The sequence below is a fragment of the Myodes glareolus genome, chromosome 9 (genome assembly GCF_982192425.1).
Source record: "Myodes glareolus chromosome 9, mMyoGla1.1, whole genome shotgun sequence".
NCBI classification, from domain to species: Eukaryota; Metazoa; Chordata; class Mammalia; order Rodentia; family Cricetidae; genus Myodes; species Myodes glareolus.
Window position 1 is genome coordinate 5,725,001 of NC_142034.1, and position 22,648 is coordinate 5,747,648.

The window sequence follows — 22,648 nt, forward strand, 5'->3', positions numbered from 1 at the left end:
ACCACCCCCGCACAGCTGTGGTGACAGGGCAGCAGGGGCAGCAACTGTCGCTCTGGAGATCTGAGAAGTGGCGGTGGTGGTCTCCGCAGCACTCTCTCCCAACACCACCTGCTAGCCTGAGAGTTGCTCAGAACAGAACACAGGGAAAGGGGCGACCCTGGGCAGATGCATCCTTCAGGCATCCTCCTTGAGGCCACCTCCGGGCAATGCTGCGTTTCCTGTCCAGCTGCATCTCGGGCTGCCCTCGCCCCTTGCATTGCTCTAGGCCACTTCGTCCTGCTCAGCCCTGCACCAGATTGTGCTTTGGAGCGCTGGGATGGCTCCACTCTGCAGAAGCACTGCTGGGGTAAAGCACTCCAAAGCAGGGTCGCGGGCTCCGTCCATCCCATATTTCTTGGGACTCACACTTGTCTGTGAATCCTCTTCCCTCCACAAGGAGAAGCAGTCAGTGTCCACTGGAGCCGCTACTGCACTGCCTAAGCAAATCCCAGACCTTTTGGTACCCTACTGGGCATTAAGTCTAAAAGAAGGTTGTTTTGTTTGCTAGTTTGTTTTGTTTTTTTCATTTTGTTTTGTTTTGTCCCATTTACTACCGAGAGCCTCAGTTAGTGTTATTTTAGGTCCCAGAGCCCAAAATCTTGAAGACGGAATTTGAACAGTCACCTGAAATGAATTGTTGGTGTCTATGTATGTGCATTGAGTTAGTAATGACTTCCCAGAGGGCTCCCAATCCTCTGGCTCCTCACAGCTGTTCCTTGGGACTCTCCAAGGGCTTGGAGCCTGTTTGAGTCCTAGGAAATGGGTGGGGACACCTGAGGAGCCCTGCCACCCTATGGTGTGCATGATCAGGAGATTCCTGAAGCCGAGCTGGTCAGTTCTTCTCTTTCGGGTTCTCTGGACGCTGGTACAGCCGGATGAGGCCTTCATCATGAAGCCGCTTCCATACTGCTTTCTCTAACCGGAAGTCATGGTTTGTGTAAAAGATCAGCCGTTTCCACGTCTTATCGTAGTAGTGGTCAGAGAAGCGCTCGTGGCCCTGGGTGATGAAGCCATAGGCACTCACCTGCATAGAGATGGGGGGAGGAGATGGAACTGTCCTGGCTATGTCCTGAGGTTTCTGTCATGGGAAGTCTGACCCTTTCTCCTTTATCCTGATTCTGTCCCCAGGGGTCTGCATGCAGGTTCCCCGGAGACACATGCATGCCCATCCCACTCCCCATTCCCATTGGAGGTTTTCAGCCACCCCCTGAGCTGAGTTCTACAACCTTACCTGGTCACAGAGATGGAGGGCCGTCAGCAGCAAGAGGGCACCAGTGGTGGGGCGGTATATTCTCCAGTGGGCAGTATTAAGGGTCTTTGACCTCAGAAACCTGCTCAAAATACCCAGATGCCCACTGTCAGGAGACAGCGAGGCCGAGAGGGCACAGCCCCTCCGTGGGCTTTCAGCCCTCACCTGTTCTTCATGTAACGGATAAAGTCTGGGTGCAGCAAGAGGTACCTGTCCATGTCCAAGGCGTCCCGGAAAGCTTCCTGGGGCCTGTGCCTGGAGTCAGGGAAGGATCACTCAGGACCTGTTCTCTTACCCGGCCTGAGGGGGCCAGGACGGGGTCATGGTGTGACCTCTACCCCATTCCAGGTGGCACAGAGACAGCCCCACTTGTCTAAGTCTTTTGAAGTTGGCCAGTGACTTCTCACTCTGGCCTGGGCTTTGGGTCAGGAAGGGAAGAGGTACCTGAACCAGTGAAGTTTGGTTTTGGCCATGGTCTGGTTCAAAAACATGGCTTCTAGCCACTCGTAGTCCCGAGTGCCCTCCAAGAAGTGTAGGTACCGGACATCCTGAAGACCAAGGACAGCAAGTGGTTCAGCAGCGCTGTGCTGGGGACCGTGGGCTGGGCGTGACACCGCTCAGTTCCAGACTGTCCCCTGGCTGTGCTGTGGCCTGAGTGACCGTTCCCACTGACTTGTCCTCGTATGGCGGCCCAGACTCCATCCACACACAAGGCATTCACCTCTCTGTCACTCCCTCCTGCAGAGGCTGTGTGGCCACGCCCACTCCCCCTTCTCACCTTTCCCAGAGGCACATGCTGGAAGCCCCGACTGCCCAGTATGAGGATTGACTGGACCAGGGAGAAGGCAGTGAAGCCGTAGAAGGACGTCCGGGTCCCCACATCCTGTTCATAGCCTTTTATAACGGCTCCACTCAGTCTATATGGAAAGACCAAAGTGGATGGCAGGGATGGAGGGGAGAAAATTGTGGAGGTGGGTGAGAGAGGATGGGCCAGGGGAGGCAGGAGTTGGAGACACACTCCACTTCCCAAATAAAAGCATTGGGACACTTGTCTGCTCTCCCATAGTAGTCGCTATGGACAGGCCGAGGCTGGAGGTGGAGAACATACCGGAAAACATAGTCATGGCTGTCTATCTCCTGGCCCACGTGCGAATCGTTCAGGATGCCCCCGTTGCCCACCACAGCACAGGTGATACACCTGGAGCTCCCCGAGGGGAGGCTGGCCAGGAGCAGCTGCTGCTGGGGTACGGGAGGGAAGCGGGTCACCACCTTCTGGACCACTGGAACAGAGCAGGGCTCCATTCAGAGTCCCTGAAGGAAGCAGAGCCCGGACAGGAAGCCGGCCACCCTCTGCCCTGAAGGGAGGACTCACAGGACTGATTGAGCTCCATGAAGCCAAAGGGCGGTGCAAAGTGCTCTAGACGGTCCCACTCGCTCTGGGTGAAGTGGGCACCGTCCAGGAAGAGAGTGAGGTTGGGCAGAAAGATATTCTTTAGCCACGGTGACTTGGAGGCCCTGATCTTCACAGAGTCGGGGCAGGTCTATGTGCGGGAGGATGTGTCACGCAAGGGAGGGGCAAGAAAACTCATCAGCCAGATGCCGAGTGGGCACCATCAGCCAGAGAATGGGCTGGGCACCATCAGTTATAGGCTGGACTGGGCATTACAGTTCGAAAGCTCCTACTCATCCTCCCTCTTTCACGCTGAACCCCGTGTCTGGCTGCCTAACTCTCCAAGTATGGGCCCTCAAAAACAGTCCCGCCCAGTCCCTAGCCAGCTACACCTTGGCAAGTCTGAGGACACACGTGGTATGCCCACTATACTGTTGGGACAATGATCCTGTTCTGTGTATATTCACAAACAGATTTTCCATATTGCCCTCCTGGGCAGGGGTGAGAAAGGTTAGGGAGGCGACATGGGGTTGAGTGCCCGCAGTTTTTCTTGAGCCTGGAGGAGAGTGAAGAATGTTCTAGACTCAGCTTTCCAGGGACGGCAATGTTCCTGGGGGTGGGGGGCAGCAGCTGGGCAAAAGGCTGTCTTCTTTTCCGTTAGTCCCATGTCCATAGAATAAGGAGTCTTGTCCCACACTCCAGAACTGGCCACACTCTGTCCCCACAGACTGCTATTCTGCCCCAGGACTTCTTCAAGGCTTCCAAGGCAAACAGACCCTTCCCACCCACCCCCTGATGAGTGATTCAGACCTTGTATGGACCTGCCTTCTCCTCCCTGATTGGCTGTCACAGGAAGGTGGGATGGTTCAACAACAGTGCTGAGCCAATAGTAGTAGTCCTGGGCTGAGCTCAGGGTGGGCCAAGGTAAAATTGAAAGATGAGCCTAGAGGAAGGGGCTGATTGGGAGGGGATGGGGTGTGAAGGTTGAGGAAGTGAGGAGCTCCCAACTCACCATCTGCAGGCCCCCCACATCCAAATTGTATTCTTCCTCAAAATCCCAACGAGGCTCAGACTTGAAGTCAGAGGCCTTCAGCCTTTGACGTTTTTTGGTGGTGGGGCGTGGGAAAGAGGCCAGGGGTGGGTTGACCTGGGTAGCCTTCTCCTTGGCTGGAACAGCTGCTGTGGCCTTTGGCCTCTTCCTCTGCTTTGTCAACACTGCCCTTGTAGTTGTCAATATCTTGCCCCTACTTTCTGGAACAGGAGTCTTTGCCGCAGGCTCCACCTGGCTCTGATCCTTCCTCTTCTCCTCCTCCTCTCCTCTGGCTGCCACACTGCCTTGATTCTTCAGGCCCAGAGCTCCTGTCCTGACAGAGGTCATCTCCTTGTCTGGAGCTCTCAGTGGCTTTTCCATGCTGTGGCTATGGAGTGTGGCGTTTTGAAGTATCTCCTGAGACTTTTCTTCCTTGTTCTTCTCTTTAAATTGATACCTGGACACAGATAACTCTTGATGAAGGTTGGGTGTTATACAAACAGGCCAGAAACATCACTAGCATGCAGGGGGAAGGCTCAGTGAGGAAGAGGGCTTCCTTCCTATTGTGAGTGTGAGCGTGAGTGCCTGAGATTGACTCCTCCGCACCCAGGTTAATAACACGAAAGAGCAGCAGTGAGGACAGTCGTGCATGTGCCTGTAGCCAGCGCTGTCTTCCTTTATTATCTCCACCTCAGCTTTTGAGATAGAGTTTCTAATTCAAACTGATGCCCTCTGACTCTGCTGGATTGGGGGGCTAACCAAACCCCAAGAATTCTCTGGGTTTGACCTCCTGTGGGTGCTAGGATCAAAACGCAGGGCCTCGTGGTTCCTTGGCAGTCACTTTACCATCTGAGCCTTCTCCCCAGGCCCTGTTTTTCAACTTTCATGTTAGTCTGTTGAAAGACATCTGTGATTGTTTGAATGAGAATGGTCCCCAAAGGCTTGTTTGGATGCTTGGGTTCCAGTTAGTGAAACTGTCTGGGAAAGATTAGGACGTATGGCCTTGTTGGAGGAGGTGTGCCAATGGGTGTGGGTGACGCCAAACATGGGGCCCAAACCCACGGCCCTGAGATTAAGAATCTCATGCTGTACCGACTAAGTTAGGTCTTCAGGTTAAATCCCATTATCTCTCTCTGGGCTTTTATTACCTGTGCTATAGGTGGGCTTTGAAGTTTAAAAAGCCCAGGCCAGGCCCAGTGTTTATCTCTCTCTGCCTTTAGATCAGAATGTACAGCTCTCAGCCCCCATCAATCTGTCTGCCTGTTGCCACGCTCCCTGCCATGATGATGATGGACTAAGCCTCTGGAGCTGTAAGGCAGCCCCAATTAAATGTTTCCTTCTATAAGTTGCCTTGTGTTTCCCTGACTAGACGTCTAGGCAACTGTGTTATCCAGGATTTGGAGGGGATTCCTGGGAGTGTGGGGAAGGAGTCCCTCTCTAACTAGTCTGGCCATGACTCAAGTGGAGTCCCAGGTCTCAGTTCCTGTTCATTTGCCCCTCCCGTCAAGGCCTCCTGTTCATCTTGGGTAGATGTCTCTCAATCCCTGTCTGCTCCTACTGTTCTTTTTCTCAGCTGTATGTGAGAGACTTACTGAGACTGCGTGAAGACAATAAAAGAGCATGAAATGGACAGACCCACAGATCTGAAGGATCTGAAGCTCCTCCCTCCCCTGCTCATGTGATCGGAAGATTCCTAACCTGTCTGATTCCTGGCTTGTCTCACCTGTCTGAGACCACTGCTTTTGCCATCTGAGCAAAGCCTCCTGTCATTATGCGCCAGCTATGTGCAGAGGCTCGGCAGGTGAAGGCACTGACTGTCAAGACTGGGGATCTGAGCTGGATCTCCAGCACCCACCGAGTGGAAGGGGAGAATCAACTCCCTCAAGCTGTCCTCCGACCTCCACACAGTTGACAAATCTGTGTGCCCCTTCTCCCAAAACAAAGAAGAAAAATGACCAAGGGTGGCGGTGCACAATTTAATCCCAGCACTCGGGAGGCTGAGGCAGGGGGATCCCTGTGAATTCCAGGCCAGTCTGGTCTAGACAGTGAGTCCCAGGGTATACAAGGCTATGTAGAAAAGTCCTGTCTCAAAATAGATAAATAAAAGCAAGCTAACTGACTCAGCAGTTAAGAGCAAGTGCTGCTCTCACAGAGAATTTGGACTCAGTTCCAGCACTCACGTGGTGCTATACAACCTCCTGTAATAGTTTCGGGGCATCCAACTCCTTCTGACTTCCACAGGCACCATACACATAAAGAATTTAAAATAGCTGGGCGATGGTGTCACACACCTTTATTCCCAGCACTTGGGAGGCAGAGGCAGGTGGATCTCTGTGAGTTCAAGGCCAGCAGAGTGAATTCCAGGCCAACCAGGGGCATGCACAGAAACTCTGTCTCGAAAAACCAAATATATATATATATATATGCTGTAATAAAAATAAAGATGTATACAAGGGCTGGGATTACAGGCTGTGCCACTAAGTTCAGCAATAAAATGAATTTGAACAAAAGAATTTGAACTACATACAGAGGAGTGGTCAGTTTGAAGGCATGAATAATATACTCTAAGTGACCAGTAAGGCACTGATGTCCCACTAAGGAAAGAAACCAAAGCCCTTCTTGGTATAATTTAACCAAGACTTGGGTTCTCTACTTCACTCTCCTTGTGTCTTCTGTCCTAGGCCATTTGTTTCTCGAACCTGAATCTGTGCCTGCCCGAAGGCTGTCTTGTGAGTCTGTCCCTAGTTCTGGGTCTGTCAGTGAGTGACTGCATGTGTACAAAGGGCTTTGCTCTGTCTTTATTGAACAGCACAGAGAGCATCACACCGGGAAGGAATGGGATGCTCTGCAGAAATCTTCAACAGAGTTTTACAAAGGATTAAGTCACTGACTCCAACAGACCCATCTTCCGGTATTACAAATACCATTGTTTATCAAGCAATATCCAAATGTTGTGCTCAATATTTTATAAGATTGCTTCCAATCTCTATTTTTATTGCCTTCAGGAAATGATATGCAAGCATTGTTCTCCGAGTCAGGAACACCAAGGAGTACATAATTTCAATTTAGGGTTATAGCTATGCAGTAGCTCAGGTTGTAAAAGTTGGTTATATGGGAAATTCAAGGCAAGCAAGTTTGTTAGACTGTTACATACTTGTTATATTGTAACATAAAAGGCAGGTTAAACAGGCGGAGTACACAGTAGAATAGCCAGTCTTATGTGATCTCAAGGTGTACGATTAACTCAGACTGTGAGTTCTGGAAAAAGTTCCAGTCTCTTAGCTATAAGAGACATTTTCGTGGTATTGTCACAGAGGACATAAGAAAGATATCACTCAATGGCTGTTAACGAAGTGTCTATTCTGTGCTGGGTACGCTGATACACGTACATAGGCTGCAGATTTGAATAAAGTCGGATGTCAGGGCTGGACAGTCAGAGATCATTGCTGTTAGGGGTAAAGACGAGGTGAATCCTGCCTCGCTGAAGAAACGCAGCCTGTGAAGTGGGCGAGAACCTCTGCTAACCTTTCCTCACTGTTCTGCCTTGCTCAGCTGGGGCCAACTTTTTGGCTACATTGTATCTCTTGCCTTCCTAAACTAGGAAAAAACCAGAGACCTGTTCTAATCTTCCAGAAAGGGCACTGTCTGTTCTGACCTTGAAACTGAATAAAGACCTAACTTAAGGTTTCTAAGCAGATGCTGCAGAGGAGTGAAGTCCTTGACTCTTTAACCAGGGGCCTTCTTCCTTGGAACACACACACACACACAGACACACACACACACACACAGACACACACACACTGGCCTGATACAGAAAATGCATTTCTCTGTGTATTTGTATATTCTTTTTTTTGTTTGTTGTTGTTGTTATTTCGAGATAGGGTTTCTCTATGTAAGGTAGCTCTGGCCAACCTGGAACTTGCTCTGTAGACCGGCCTTTGCCTCATAGATTTGCCTGCCTCCTGAGTGCTGGAATTAAAGGTGTGCCTCATCACCACCCAGCTATTTTTATTTTGAAATGATGTTATGTCTGTGAGTGGGTGTGTGTATGAGTTTTTTTTTTTTTTTTTTTTTTTTTTAGGTATGAGTGTTCTGCCTCCATGTATGCCTGAATACTAGAAGAGGGCATCCGATCCCATTACAGATGGTTGTGAGCCACCACGTGGGTGCTGGGAATTGAACTCAGAGCCTTGAAAGAGCAGCCAGTGCTCTTAACCATGAGTCATCTCCAGCCCCCGGTACTCACTCTGAACTGATGAGTCTTGCTAGCGTGCATATTTATACAGATACATACATGTGTATGTGTTTACATATATACATATACACACATGTATTTTTAAAACATTAAGACAGTTGTCACATGTCCCAGACTGCCCTCAAAATCACTGTGTCGCCAAGGATGACTTTGAACTTCATACCCTCCCATCTCCACCTCCCAGGTGCTGGGGATACAGGAATGCCTCACTATGACCTGTTTGTGCAGTGCTGGGAAACATGGCTTCGTGCATGCCAGGCAAGCACTCTACCAGCTGAGCTACGTCCCTAACTGAAGGCAGTGGACCTGCTGCATGAAGCAGGTCACAGTGCACAGCGTGGACGGCTGTGTGGAGAGAAAAAGAACCCCTCTTTGGGATCTATCTCGAGGCAAGGGTGGCTCCGTGACTCTGAGGGACGTTCTGTCTGTAGATGCTCCGGTTACCTGATGACTTGTTTAAGTTTTACAGGAAGCCGAAGCAATGACGTAGGCTGAGACAAAACTATGTAATCTAGTTTCACTAAGTTCTCTATAATTAAATCTACCTGTAATGACTAGGCGTGTCTATGTGGGTATGTACACAGGTGTTCCATTATTCTCATGTACAGAGTTCAACGAGGGTTGGAGAAGTCTTCAGATGCTGGTAGCTCTGTATGTTCAGACTCCAGGGGGCCTGACCTGGGACATGGACAGGGTGGACTTGAGGGAAGCACTTTTCTACAACGCCTCTAACTCAGAGGGACAGAGCAAAGTGCTTGCAGACAATCCCCAGGCAAAAACCAATTTAATTACGCAATTACGATCTACATGGGAGTGAAGATACAAGATATTGAACTCTAAAATAAATATATCAGAGCAAGGGAGATGGCTCAGTTAGGAACATGCTTGCTGCTTAAACAAGAAGACCCAAGTTCAACTCTCAGTATCTCTGCAGAGCTTGTCCTGAGGGGCAGAGACCAGAGGATTCCAGGTAGCATGGGTGCCCTCATTGCTTAATCAAGGGCTTTCTTCCTTGGGAAACACACACTGACTGGCCTTAGAGAGAAAATGCTCACGGGCTCCATCCGGTAGAACCCAGGTGACAAGCTCTAGGCTCAGCAGAGACCCCGTCTCAAACAACCAAGTAAGGAAAGCTTGAGGAAAACGTCTGATATCCCCTCCGATCTCTGCACCCACACCTTGCCGTGCAGATGGACTCAGGAATCCCCGGACCTTTGCCTCCTGTCCCAAGGTGGCCACACTGAATGAATCTTTCTCTGCTTTTCACTATTACTTTTTTGTTTTGTTTCAGTTTGTTTGTTTGTTTGTTGATCAGGTCTCACTATGTTGCTCTAGCTGTCCTGGAACTCACTCTGTAGTCCAGGCTAGACTCGAACTCACAGATCCACCTGCCTCTGCCTACCGAGTGCTGGGATTAAAGGCGTGCGCCACTAAGCCTGGTTTATTATTACTTATTTCTTAATTTAGTCTATTGAGAACAGGTGGGTGGTGGCTTGTTAGGGCTGCCGGGACCCAGGCGCTGATCCTAACTGCAGTCACATTGTCTCCTACCCATAGCTATTTTCAGCTTGTTTAACTGGTTGATCTTGAATCTGAGAAAACTCTTTGTAAGCAGACAGTGGTGCACACTAAACAGAGAAAGCCCTCCCGAGCCTGGCTCAACCCTGCCCTGCCTGCTTCAACCCAGCCCTGACCAAGGCTGTGACCAAGTCACAACCCCCTGAAGCCCCATTTCTTCAGGATCTTAACACCTTGACCATTCCAGGCATCAGCGGGTGGGAAGCTAAATCAGGATGATGAGGAGTTCTAGGCTAGCCTGGGCTACATAATGAGCTCCAGGTCATCCTGGGCTGGGTTCAGATCCTATTTAAAACAAACATACAATACATTGAAGCCATTGCACCTTAAACTACTAACTTGGGGTGACAAGCTGGCAAAAGCACTTCCCACCAAGACTGACAACCCGAGTTTGATCCCTGGGACCCACATGATAGGAGAGGGCCGAGTCCTGCCAGTTGACCTCTGACCTCCACATGAGCACCACAGCACACTCAATCCCTACACAGCATTTTTTTAATGCCTCATAACACACCTCCCACAAGGACTTTGTTTCCTGCCTTCATGAATGAGGCAGGAAACGAAAGGCATTCGATTCATTAACTTGTCTTTTCTTTGCGGTAACTGCACACGTGTGTTATGTATGTGGAGGCCAGAGGTTGACATAGGATACCTTCCTCGGTGGTTCTCCACCATATATGTCAAGGCGGTTCCTCACTTCAACCCATCCCTATGAACACAGCTTCTAGTTAGCTTCCTCTGGGGATCCCCAGCCTCCACTATGCTGAGATCACAGGTGGGTTCCACGGGCCTAAGAAGACCCTGAGGGGAAATGGCTACATGCTGATCCAAGGAAGACAGGACCACAGAGTGTCAGAGGATCTCCCACCTAAGCTAGGTGGTCTGAAAAGGCCATGGGACAGGGACAATGGTGGTCTCCATAGCAGCCCAACCAGTGGCTCAGAAATTGGTTGCCTGTTGGGATGGGAGAGATGGCTCAGTGTTTAAGAGCACTGACTACTTTTCCAGAGGACCTGGGTTCAATTCCCAGCACCTACATCCATCTGTAACTCCAGTTCCAGAGGATCTGACACCCTCACACAGACACATATGTAAGCAAAACACCAATGCACATAAATAAAGATACATAAATTATTAAAAATTGGCTGCCTGTTCCTGGAGTCTGGGATGGCCCTGAGAAGTGAGGCCCTCTGGGAATAAATTCTGCAGCTTCCTGGATTAGGAGTTCAAGCCCAGAAATCAGAGGATTAGAGAAAATCTACCTGTTTCTTGGCTAGATAAATTGCTCAGGAGTTCAGGGCATATACTGCTCTTCAAGAGGATCCAAGTTTGAGTTTCCCAACACCTATGTTAGGTGGCTCACAACCACCTATAGCTTTAGTTCCAAGGGATCCCACTCCTCTGTGGGCACCTTCATCATGTGCGCAGAGAGACCCACAAACATACATGTAATTAAAAATAATAAAAATAATTCTTTAGGAAAAATAGTTACTTTTTTTTGGTTTTTTGTTTTGGTTTTGGTTTTTGGTTTTTTGAGACAGGGTTTCTCTGTAGCTTTGGAACCTGTTCTGGAACTAACTCTTGTAGCCCAGACTGGCCTCGAACTCACAGAGATCTGCCTGCCTCTGCCTCCCAAGTGCTGGGATTAAAGGCGTGTGCCACCACCGCCCAGCCTGTTTCTTTTGTTTTTAATTTTAGTATTTTATATGTGTGGGTGTTTTTCCTGCATGTATGTGCACCATGTGTGTGTCTGGTGTCTGAGAAAGCCAGGGGAGGGCATTGCTCTAGAAGCCCATGGAATTACAGGTGGTTGTGAGCCACCATGTGGGTGCTGGGAATCGAACCTGGGTCCTCTCTGGAAGAGCAGCCGGTGCTGTTAACCACTGAGCCATCTCTGCGGCCCCATGCATATGACTACACTCAAACAGAAAACATCTAAAAAGTCCCATATGTCTTGGGTTCAGGTTCACTCAGTCTCTAGTTAGTCTCCCGTTCCTGAGTAGACTCTGACTTTGTCACATCCTTGGGTTGCAATGTCCCCACTTGCTGAAGTGGCCTCTGGGAAGCACACGAACCCTGTTCTCTCCACGATGCTCTGCCACTGCCCACACTTGCTGGAACTTGCCCACTTTCCTCTGTAACAACCGTCCAGCGTGACTTCAGCGCTAGTAGCAGCACCACACAAATATTTCACACTTCCAGGTTTGTGTCTTACTCACCTCTATTAAACTCTATATCTCTCGAGAACTCACCAAAAGGGGGCAGGGTAACAATGGCACCCAGAGCCAAAATCCCCTATGCTTTGCAGTCTTCAGGATGGGTGGGATGAGCCTTGAAATTTTTGAACTTTATATCCACTATCTTTGATGATATGAGGAAACAACAATCTTGTATAATCATACAGAAGGTTCAGCTAATAGACCAAACTCCAGGTGTGAATCAAAGGGTCATAAGTGAGGGCGTTGTCCTCTTCACAATGACCCCCATAAAGCAAGGTAAAGAAAGCTTCCACGGCTCCACGTCACCAGTGTGAACTTCATTAAGTTACTTTTGTGTGTTGGTGCATGTGCACATGTACGTACGTGGACGTGGACAGCTGAGGTCAGCCTCTGGTGTCTTCCTTAGAAACCTCTACTTTGCTATTTGAGACAGAGTCTCTGGCTGGGAGCTTGCTAAGCAGGCTGGGCTGGCTAGCCGTCGATCCCCAGGGGTCCACCAGTCTCCATGCCCACAGCACTGGGACTCAGTGGCCACCATCACGCCTGGAGTTTACATGAGTTCTGGGAATCAAACCCAGAAGTTCACACTCGTGTGGCAAGCACCTCACTGACTGTTCTCCCCAGTCCCTCAATTTTTTTTTTTTGTTTTGTTACAGGGTTGTGTTTGGTGATGGCTGGCCTCCAACTCGGGATCCTCCAACTGCAGCGCTACCCCCCCCCCCCCCAGTGCTTGGGGTCATAAGCATGTTCCCCACCGCTTGACTATTGCTAGCTGTCTTTTCCTGATTTTGTTGCTTTCATCCGTCGGCCCCTGCAACACTGTGTCTCCTCCAAGTTGTAAGGCTTGTGGTCACTTGCTCCCACGACTCTTTCAAAATCTCCCTTGAAGTTCGCTTCTTTCTTCTGGGATCTTCCCTGGGCTTCATTGACTAAATCCTACTTGCATTCCTGACAAAATTAACTCATAGGCAATCCCTATTCCTTTGATATCACTGGATGGGTCCAAACCCCTGCTCTCATGAGGCAGCCTTTCTGCTCTGAAGGCCCTTTGCCACTGTCCTCTGGCCCCACCCTTCTCTAGGGCTCCCCTGCTTTTCAGGCAAGACCTTCATGTCAGGGATGCTACTTCCCCATTCAGCAAGGCTGATGGGTTGTTCTAGGTTAGCCCCATTTTCTGTAGGTTTTCTAGGTTAGCCCCTTTCTCTGTAGATTATTCTAGGTTAGCCCCATTCTCTGTAGGTTATTGTAGGTTAGCCCCAGTCTCTGTAGATTATTCTAGTTATCCCTAGTCTCTGTAGATTATTCTAGGTTAGCCCCATTCTCTGTAGGTTATTGTAGGTTAGCCCCAGTCTCTGTAGATTATTCTAGGTTAGCCCCATTCTCCATAGGTTGTTCTAGGTTAGCCCTAGTCTCTGTAGATTATTCTAGGTTAGCCCCAGTCTCTGCAGATTATTCTAGGTTAGCCCCAATTCTCCGTAGGCTATTCTAGGTTAGCCCTAGTCTCTGTAGATTATTCTAGGTTAGCCCATTCTCGGTAGACTCCTCCTTACCTGATGACCATTTGCTGGTCACTCAACCAAACTGCACACTGTTTTTGAAGCCTTTAACAGAGATTTTATAGACTCTCTCTTTTCTAGAGACCTTTCTCCATGGCAACTGTTCGCTCTGTCAATCATTTGGGACTTGATTGACTACATACAGTTTATTGAACATGCTTCATGTTATAGTCACTTTAGGGGATTTTAAGACTCATTCTAGTTGAGTTTGTTTGTTTGTTTGAGACAGGGTTTCTCCACGTAACAACCCTAGCTGTCCTGGAACTCTCTTTATAGACCAGGCTGGTCACAAGCTCACAGAGATCTGCCTGCCTCTGTCTCCCTAGTGCTGGATTTAAAGCCATGAACCACCACTGCCCGGCTCATTCTAGTTCTGAGTGGTAGTACATGCCTATAATTGCAGCAGTGGGAAGGCTGAGGCAGGGGAATCAATGAGTTTGAGGCTAACTTAGGTTATATAGTGAGACACTGTGTGTTTGTCTGCGTTAGATCTATCTATTTGTCTATCTGTCTGTCTGTCTGTCTATCAGTCTGTCTATCACTACCTATCCCCTCGCTTCCTTCTGTTTTCAGGGCTGAGAATCAAACCCAGGACCTCAGATGCTGGGCAATTGCTCTACCATTGAGCCACACCCCTCCCTCAGCCCTTTCTCCTTCTCAGAGCCTCTTTGGGTATTATACTCCACAACCTGGCTTGGGAAGAGCTGTCCCTGCTTGTCCTGAGGTGCAGTCAGCTTGGGGGCTGCCCAGCTCTCGCTGGCATGGGCTCAACAGTCAGTAACTGTGGTTTCTGTGGGGAAAACCCTCTGCTTGGAGGACCCCTCAGAGGGTCTTTTCCAGGTTCCCGTCTCCCACAGCTCCCAGCAACATCATTGTCCACAGACACCTTTCTGTGAGTGGGTGTTCCACACCTTGACCCCTGCCTGACACAGGAAGTGCTAAGCTCCTGCTCCACAGCTGCCTGGGCCATGGAGACCCAGGGCAAGATAGAGTAGTTCTGTTGTCTCCTCAGTGTGCTACACAATCAACAACTGCACTGAGATTCAGTCTTCAAAAATCTCTAGACCAGAAATGTTCACCGGCCTATTTACCATACAGGTGAACTCGGGAGCCAGTGGTGTGGGCTGGGTACGGGGCCCTGGAGGGATTCTCCTGCAGCCCACTCCTCCTAGAAGCTTCTTGCTAGCAGCCTTGGAGTCCTCCACCCCCTCCCCTTTCCATGTTCTTCTAGGGATGATCTTTGACACGGTGACAGCTATTGTCATTTACAAAATACATACTTGAGAACTGAGCGGTCAAGTGAAATAAATCAATCAATCAATAAATAATCACAAAGGAGTGGGCATAGCTATATAGGTTTCTAATTCTGGTACTTGGGAAACGGAGGTGCATGAGTCTCTATGAATCTCAGGCTTCCTGGTCTTTCTCACAAGTTTTTGGACAGTCAGGACTATAGAGAGAGATATTATCTCAAACAAAGAAAGTACCATCAGACGCAAACACATTTTCATACCACAAGCAAAAATAAATATCTTCTAAATGAACCCTTGAAGAAAACAAAAGTATGGAGACATTTACAGGAGACTTAGAAGATGTTTTGCATTGTTTTGCACGGAAAGGGGTTGTTGAATCAACCTTCCCCCAAATCGCAATCTAATAACCATGAAGGAAAGGGACAAATCTCATCCAGGTAAAAAGTGTTCCTAAGTCAACATGGTGGCTCATACCTGTAAACTCAGCACTAGGGAGGTTTAAAACCATCCTCAGCTACACCACCTGCAGGGATCAAGCTCAGGTCAGAGGACAGAAATGCCTGGGTGTAGCCCAGCCCTGTGACAGGCAGGTCAGTGTATTATCCAGTGACTCACCTTAGCTGTCTGTTGTCCTCACCCCGAGGAGTGGGAAACCGGAGGGGTGTAGAACAGCCTGTGCACATACACACTGCAGAGGGGTCACTGCGATATTGGGAGCACTGGACACACCCAGGTATTAAGGAGTAATAGAGTCAGGGAGACCCTCGCTTCCTGATCACTTCTTTGTACTTTCTTTTTTCTTTATCGAGTTCCCTGTAGCTCAAGCTGGCCTTGAACTTGCTGTGTAACTGAACTTAAACTCCTGATCCTGCTGCCTCTACCTCCCAAGTGCTAAGATGTGCCACCATTCTGGTTTGATACAGGGAATCAGACAGGCTCTGTTTGTGCTGGGCAAGCACTCCACCCACCGAGCCACATCCCTAGCCCAACTTCTGTGTACTTTCCCCCATATCTATGAGAGAATAAATGTATTGTTTTCAAATGTTAAGAGAAGCAAAACCAGCAGGCTGTGGTAGCAGGTGCCTTTAATCCCAGTACACAGGAGACAGAGGCCAGCCTGGTCTACAGAGCAAGTTCTAGGGCAGCCAGGGCTACAAAAAGAAACCCTATCTCGAAAACAGAGAAATAATACCAGAAAAGCTTTTTCCTAAGCCTGGGAAAAGAGTCTTACTGAGACATATTTAATGTTCTAGAAGTTTTTGTGAAGGTCTTCACTTGGGGCACAGATTTGACGTTCCCTCTCACCCTCACCAGTGGGAGGTCTTAAACTCTACTGACTCCCTTTTCAGGATGAGAATGCCTCTGAGACACAGGAAATGCACAGACTAAGTCTTTGCTTTGGGTCAAGGAGAATGGCGTTGAGAGCAAGCCTTCTCCAGCTGCCCTGTTAGTCACCAGCCCTTGGGGGCAACTTGTCTTGTGTTGTGTGTGCCATTTTCAGATGCAGTCCTGAGTCCCCAGCTCCTGCCTGCCTTCTCTTACAACCCTCCTGGTATGCCGGGCACCTTTGGTCGCCACCATCACCTCCATTTCCATCTCTTCCAAGTTCTGACATTGGCCTTCTCTCTAGGAGTTTTCGACTCCTGACATTAACACCCCATGTGGATCTACAGGTGACCTGGAGGTCCCCAGGCCTTTGCTTTTTCTGGGACTCGCAGGATTGGCTCCTTACCTGGAAGGCTTCATGCTGTACTCCTTAATGAAGGAGGGCAGAATAAAGAGCAAGGTCAGCACAGCCAAAAACAGGACACCTTGAGTCCAACGCGTTCTGCTACAAAAGATCATCACGGTACTTGGCTGATTCCAAGAAGCATGTCTTAGGGCTTGCTGTAGAAATCTGATTGCCTCCTTGTTCCGGTGTCCTGACCAGGAAGAGTTGTACTTTAGCCTTACACTGAGGTGCTCTGGAGAGCAGGAGAGATAGAGGAAGGGTGGAGTATGCTTTAGGCTGGTATGAATTGAAGGAAGAGAAACTCCTAGTCAAACAACTTTATTTTTCTTTTAATCTCTGAAGCCAAATTCTGCCGAATTATACGAAACCATGTATCCTTCATAAATAGTATTGCTTTTATCTGGCCACTTCCTCTCCTAGCCTCATTCATAAATGAGAGAAGCGGTGGCATCCACACTCAGGTGCTCACAGTAGGGACCCCATACACGGTCACCATTGTGGGTCAACTTTCTTAGCTTCTCTGAAATTGTGACCAGAGCAGCACCAGCAAGCAGCGTGTCTGAGACTTGCTTGCATCCAGGGAGCATGGAAGGCTTCACTATAAAAGCATCCAGGGCTGGGGAGAAGGTTTGGTGGTTGAGAGTACAGGCTGCTCTTGCAGAAGATCCAGGTTCAGTTTCCAGTACCCATATGGCAACTCACAACTGTCTGTAACTCCAGCTCCAGGGGATCTGATGCCCTCTTCTGGCCTCCATGGGGTCCTTCAATGCTTGAGCACAGACATATTCTTAGGTGCACATACATACTATATGTTTAAATAAGAGAGTTCTAAGCCTAACACAAAAGTATATACAATAAGAACAAATATCAAGTAGAAAAATTAGAATAATAACCAGCATAAACAATATCAAGCAAGAAACATATGATAAATGTTTCAATAATCATCCTAGCCTATAGTGTCTAAGTCTTGTATTAGAAATAACTTGGCCAAGACATGATAGGTAAGCAACTGTGACTATCTATTCTTCAACCCCCACTGAAGGACTGAAAAGGGAGATAATATGACTTGAGTAAACAAGAAATGCAATCAAGCAAAATGTGCAATAAATGATAGAAAACTGGGCAATCACCCAAAGTCTCGCTTGCAATGCTGAAGCAACCAATTTGGCTAAGACCTAGATTAACTGACAGATCATTTTCAGAGGCAGGAAAATTTTCAAAACCATCTTACCCTGTCTTAGCAAGATTTGGCAGTCTTTTTCCTTGAATCTGCTTATCCAGTCTGGGCATCTTGCATTTTGTCAGTGGTTGAGGCATGGGCAGTTCCTTTGCCAAGAAGAGAACAAGCTCCAAGTGAAGTGTCTTCAGTGCTCAACATTCTCTTGGGAATAGATTGGTGCTGCCAGGAGTAATCGTGTCTCATGTCAACAGAACCCTAAGTTATCTAAGTGCCATAGTCTACAGTTCTTTCAAGTGGTTGAAGATTACCTATCTACGTGGAATACAATCTCTATATATCTAAAGAACCTGATTAGTCTAACTATAAGCATGACAAACATGGATGACTATTGACCTATAATTCTTAATACCTATATTGCCTAAAGATGAAGACTTCATATTAAAATATTAAACAATCTTTAAACAACTGTGCAGCAAATGAGGAAAATGACCTCAAAATGTAAACAATGTAGAAGTATCTTGGTCAGAGGAAGAAATGTATAGGGCAATATGATAAATATATCCTAAAATTATATCAATGTACAAAATGTCTTAAGTAGAGGTAGAAGCATGCATACATACAATATGACAAAATACCTTTGCCTGGGTGTACTATTATTGTAGTCAGAAATGGCAGCATATTTAATATAACAAATAAAATTTGAATTTGCATCAATATCTATACCAATGTAAATTACCTATAAATAATAGATCACGAGTATTCACTCTATTACTCACTATTATTATTAGTGTGAATAAGCTCACACTATTCTACATATTATAGAATGTATAATTTCCCTATTTTTTTCAAAGAGATCCTTGAACCTACTTAATTTCCATCCCAACCCTCAACCCTATACCAATTATAAATAACCCCTAATTGATAGCCCTAATTCTGAGGACAAACGTTGTTGGGAAAGGGGACATTGTCTTTTAGAATTACTTTCAGCTGTCATGGGGGTGGTGCTCTTTCTATGGGATCCAGTGGAAGTAAAATGATGGTTAAGTTCCAAAATTACTGTCTGGTACAATTGCAAATAGTCTCTGAGTATTCTGTAGGGTTTTTCTGAGGTTCCTATTTAGAGCTCTGGCCAGAATGCTGTAAAAAAAGTGCACCATTTCAGCTAACCAAGTTGGAACCATCTTGAGCAGCTGGTACCCAAAGCTGGTCTTATAGTAGCACTATCAGCATCATGACGTCATATCAACCAGCAGGAGCTGTTGTTGTGGAGCCCCATCTTCTTCCTGGAAATGTCAGAGATTACTGCAGGAAAATTCATTGTTCACTGTGGAAAACTTAAACATTATACATACATACACACACACATATATAAACATATATATATATAAACATTATTTATATATTTAACAAAAGGTACGATAGAGGCAAAAATAGGTATGGAGGAAAGTAAAAGTTTTCCTAAATTCTTTCTTCTTTTTGTCCCATACCAGATGGCTCCCGACACGAGACAGAAACTCTATTTTTTTTTATTTTAACAACATGCTTGGACTTAGAGAAGGACAGTCATCATCAAACTCCAAAGCCAGTTTTGATTTCTAAGTGATTTGTGACTATTACTCTATTGGGCAGCATACATATACCTATATATGTATGTAAATGTTCAGTGATTTTTACACTCAGATGACCTTTCCTAATAAGTCATAATTCTCTTTACTTGGTGATCCTATCTGGAGAGTTATCTTTTCCTCTTTAGGCATCTAGATGTCCAGGATCTCTTGACTTTTTGAAGATGTGTGTTTTCTTGCAAAAACAAGAACAGAACCCTGCCTCAGCCCTTATGAGGTTTCCTCATCACCTGTATGGTTGTCACATCTGTGGATAAGCCATCATTTCTCTTTCTCAAGAGGTTTCTCCTTTTCAAAGTGAATCTTTATTAATTTTGATGGTATTCATAACTTTTCTTCTCCTGTGGAAACAAGAGCAAAACCTCTTCTCCAATGTTGCACATCTCCTGGTTTCCATTGTGAGGTCAACACATCCTTGAAATACACTAGCTGATTTAATTCAGGAGTTTTTTCTATTATCCAATGTCTCTCTGCTACTGTTGTTCTTTTCTCATTAGCATTAAGGAAAATTCAAAAAGCATTATGGAGTCTATTTCTGGGGGTATTTTCCATTCCTTTCTGCTTGTTTAGCATATCCTTTATAGTTCAATTTGATATTTCTGTAATTGCCTGACCTATAGGATTGTGTAGTATACCTGTAATATGCTTTATAATATAATAAGAAAAAACTGTTTCATTTTTAGAGAGACACATGCTGGACCATTATCTGTCTTTATTTATGCAGGTATACCCATGATGGCCATAACTTCTAATAAAAGTTCTTAATAAAAGTGAATTCCTTTTACTGAATCAGCCTTTTCTGAGCTCAAAGCAGTTGCCCACCGAAAACCTGAATAAGTATCAATGATGTGGTGCACATGTTTTAATTTTCCAAAATCTGCAAAGTAAAACATATCCATTTGCTAGATTTCATTCCTTTGAATACCATTTGGGTTATTCCCTGCAGGTAGCAGTGTTTGGTTATAGAAAGAGCAAATAGGACACCTCTTTATAATCTCCCTTAGCTTGTTGCCATATAACAGAAAACTCTTTCTTTAAACTTTGGCTATTGATATGATGTTTCATATGAAATTCTGAGGCCATCAGCACATCGCCAATCAATTATCGATCAATTTCTGCATTACCTTGTGCTAGAGGACCTGGCAGACCTGTGTGGGTTCGGATGTCTGTTATGTATTTGGAATAAAGCCTATTCCTGATTATATCTTGAACCTGTATGAATAATGAAGTCAATACTTTATCATGAAAGTCAGTACTTTCAATATTCAAGACAACTCTTTCTGCATATTGTGAATTAGTAACTACATTGAGAGGTTCTTTAAAATCCCTTAGTACCATGAGAATAGCGTATAATTCTGCCCTTTGAATAGAATTATAAGGGCTTTGTTCCGCCTTACTTAAATCTTCTGATTTTTATCCTGCCTTTCCTGATTTATATGCATCAGTATAAAATGTACAGGTTCAAATTATTAGTGTGTCACATGCGATGTGGGGAATAATTCAAGTGGTTTTCTGAATAAAGTTACTTCTATTTGGGGATAATTGCTATTAATTTCTCCTAAAAACTCTTTGCCAGGGTTCATTGTAGTCCCATAATTTTTAAATTTCATCAGTAGTAAAAGGCACTTTATAGACTCTTCTGAGTCTATAACTGCTAGTAGGTGAAGTCTCAATTTCCCTTTTATAATTAATTTAGAGACTTTTTCCACATAAGCATTTAATTTTTTACTTGGTTTATGTGGTAAAAAGATTCATTCTAAGATAATATCTTCTCTTTGCATTAAAATTCCTGTAGGAGTGTTGCAAATGGAGCAGCAGGCTGTGTTCCCACCTGGATCCCGGCTAGCTTACCCCCGAAATAATTTCACGGAAACTGAATTCTTTTAAACACTGCCTGGCCCGTTATCTCCAGCCTCTTATTGGCTAACTCTCACATCTTGACTAACCCATATCTAATAATCTGTATGCCACCACGAGATCATGGCTTACCAGGAGGATTCTAACCCACATCCATCTTGGGCAGGAGAAGTATGGCGTCTGCCTCATTGCCTTATTCCCAGCATTCTGTTCTGTCTATTCCACCCACCTATGTTCTGACCTATCAGACCAAGCAGTTTCTTTATTAATTAACCAATGAAAGCAACACATAGAAGACCCACCTACATCATAGGAGAAATTCTGGAAGGCAATATGACTAGAATGAAATTAAGATTTGGATTCATCTATCCACATGTGCCTCCTATAATTTTTCTTCAACAATAATCAATTATTTTCCCATTTCAGCTGTTAATTCTCTGGGACTACTTAAGTCTTTGCTACCATCTAAGGCTTTGTTTAAGTAAATTATTAGATCAGGTGTTATGCCAACAGCCGGTCACAGACTGGGAATGTCTCCTAACAATTTTTGAAGGTCATTAAGAGACCACAATCAGTCTCTCCTAATTTGTGCCTTTTGTGTTCTAATTTTCTATAAACCTACTTTATAACCTATGTAATTGGCAGAATCTCCTCTTTATATTTTTTTTCAGGAGCAATCTGTAATCCCTATTTAGGCAAACTTTCTTTACTTCTTCAAACATTTTTTTAAAGTATCTACATTTGAATCAGATAGCAAAATGTCATCCATGTAACGGAAAATTATAGATTTAGGAAATTTTTTATGTATTATTTTCAATGGCTGACTTACTAAGTATTAGCACAGGGTGGGGCTATTGAGCAATCCCTGTGGGAGGATGGTCCATTGATATCTCCTAGTAGGCTGAGAATTATTATAAGTAGGCACTGTGAGGGCAACTTTTTCTCTGTTCTTTTCTTGTAAAGGTATAGTGAAGAAACAATCTTTTAAACCAATATCTACAAGAAGCTATCCTTTCAGTAATAGAGAAGGCAGAGGAATTCCAGATTGTAGAGGGCCCATAGGTTGAATAACCTTGTTGATAGTTCTAAGATCTGTCATCATTCTCCCTTTACCAGATTTCTTTGTAATAACAAATACGGGAGAATCCAAGGCCTGGCTGCCTCTTCAATATGGTGAACATCTAGTTGGTCCAATACCAGCTGTTTTAAAGCCTACAGTTTCTCTATGTTAAAGGTCATTGGTTAACCCATATTGGTTTCTCGGTTAACCATTTTAAAGTTGGGGCCATTGGTACCTCTAAAGGTTTACGAGTTACTTTTGATTCTTGTACAGTCTGAATGGCTGATGATCTTAGTGTATAGTACCTTATAATATCCTTTCCAGAAACATGAGTTTCTGAGACTGAAGGATTGTTAATCTTGGTGCTCCTTTGCTGCAGCAGGTTACAACCCCATAAATTCACTGTGATATTAGCCACATATGGACTCAGTCTTTCTCTCTGTCCTTCTGGCCCTATGTATTCAACCTATCTCGTGCGTTGTTTCACTTGAGATAGGATTCTAATTCCTAGGGATTGAACATCTGCCTCTTAAAGAGACCAATTTGGATGCCAAGATTCTTAAGTAATGATACTCGCGTCTGCACCCGTTTCTATCAAACCCACAATTACAATGTTATTATTTAT

The 22,648-nt window shown here is 45.9% G+C and overlaps 1 protein-coding gene across 2 annotated transcripts in view; it reads right to left on the minus strand.

The window, feature by feature from the left end:
- The window catches only part of LOC125411667 (alpha-N-acetylgalactosaminide alpha-2,6-sialyltransferase 1), an 18,158-nt gene extending 483 nt beyond the window's left edge, over positions 1 to 17,675 (minus strand). Inside the window, exons 1-10 of one of the 2 annotated variants that reach the window (XM_087909741.1) lie at positions 17,533 to 17,675; positions 16,302 to 17,070; positions 3,691 to 4,165; positions 2,661 to 2,829; positions 2,397 to 2,568; positions 2,067 to 2,205; positions 1,733 to 1,836; positions 1,499 to 1,543; positions 1,271 to 1,370; positions 1 to 1,063 (exon numbers count right to left, since the gene is read on the minus strand). The exon at positions 1 to 1,063 is cut by the window's left edge and continues 483 nt beyond it. In XM_087909741.1, coding sequence (XP_087765867.1) covers positions 872 to 1,063; positions 1,271 to 1,370; positions 1,499 to 1,543; positions 1,733 to 1,836; positions 2,067 to 2,205; positions 2,397 to 2,568; positions 2,661 to 2,829; positions 3,691 to 4,165; positions 16,302 to 16,414 — 1,509 coding nt within the window. In that variant the 5' untranslated portion in view covers positions 16,415 to 17,070; positions 17,533 to 17,675 and the 3' untranslated portion in view covers positions 1 to 871. Of the gene's footprint in view, positions 1,064 to 1,270; positions 1,371 to 1,453; positions 1,544 to 1,732; positions 1,837 to 2,066; positions 2,206 to 2,396; positions 2,569 to 2,660; positions 2,830 to 3,690; positions 4,166 to 16,301; positions 17,071 to 17,532 lie in introns of those variants that run through there. The other variant, XM_087909740.1, reaches the window with a different exon arrangement.
- Between the last annotated feature and the right edge of the window lie 4,973 nt (positions 17,676 to 22,648).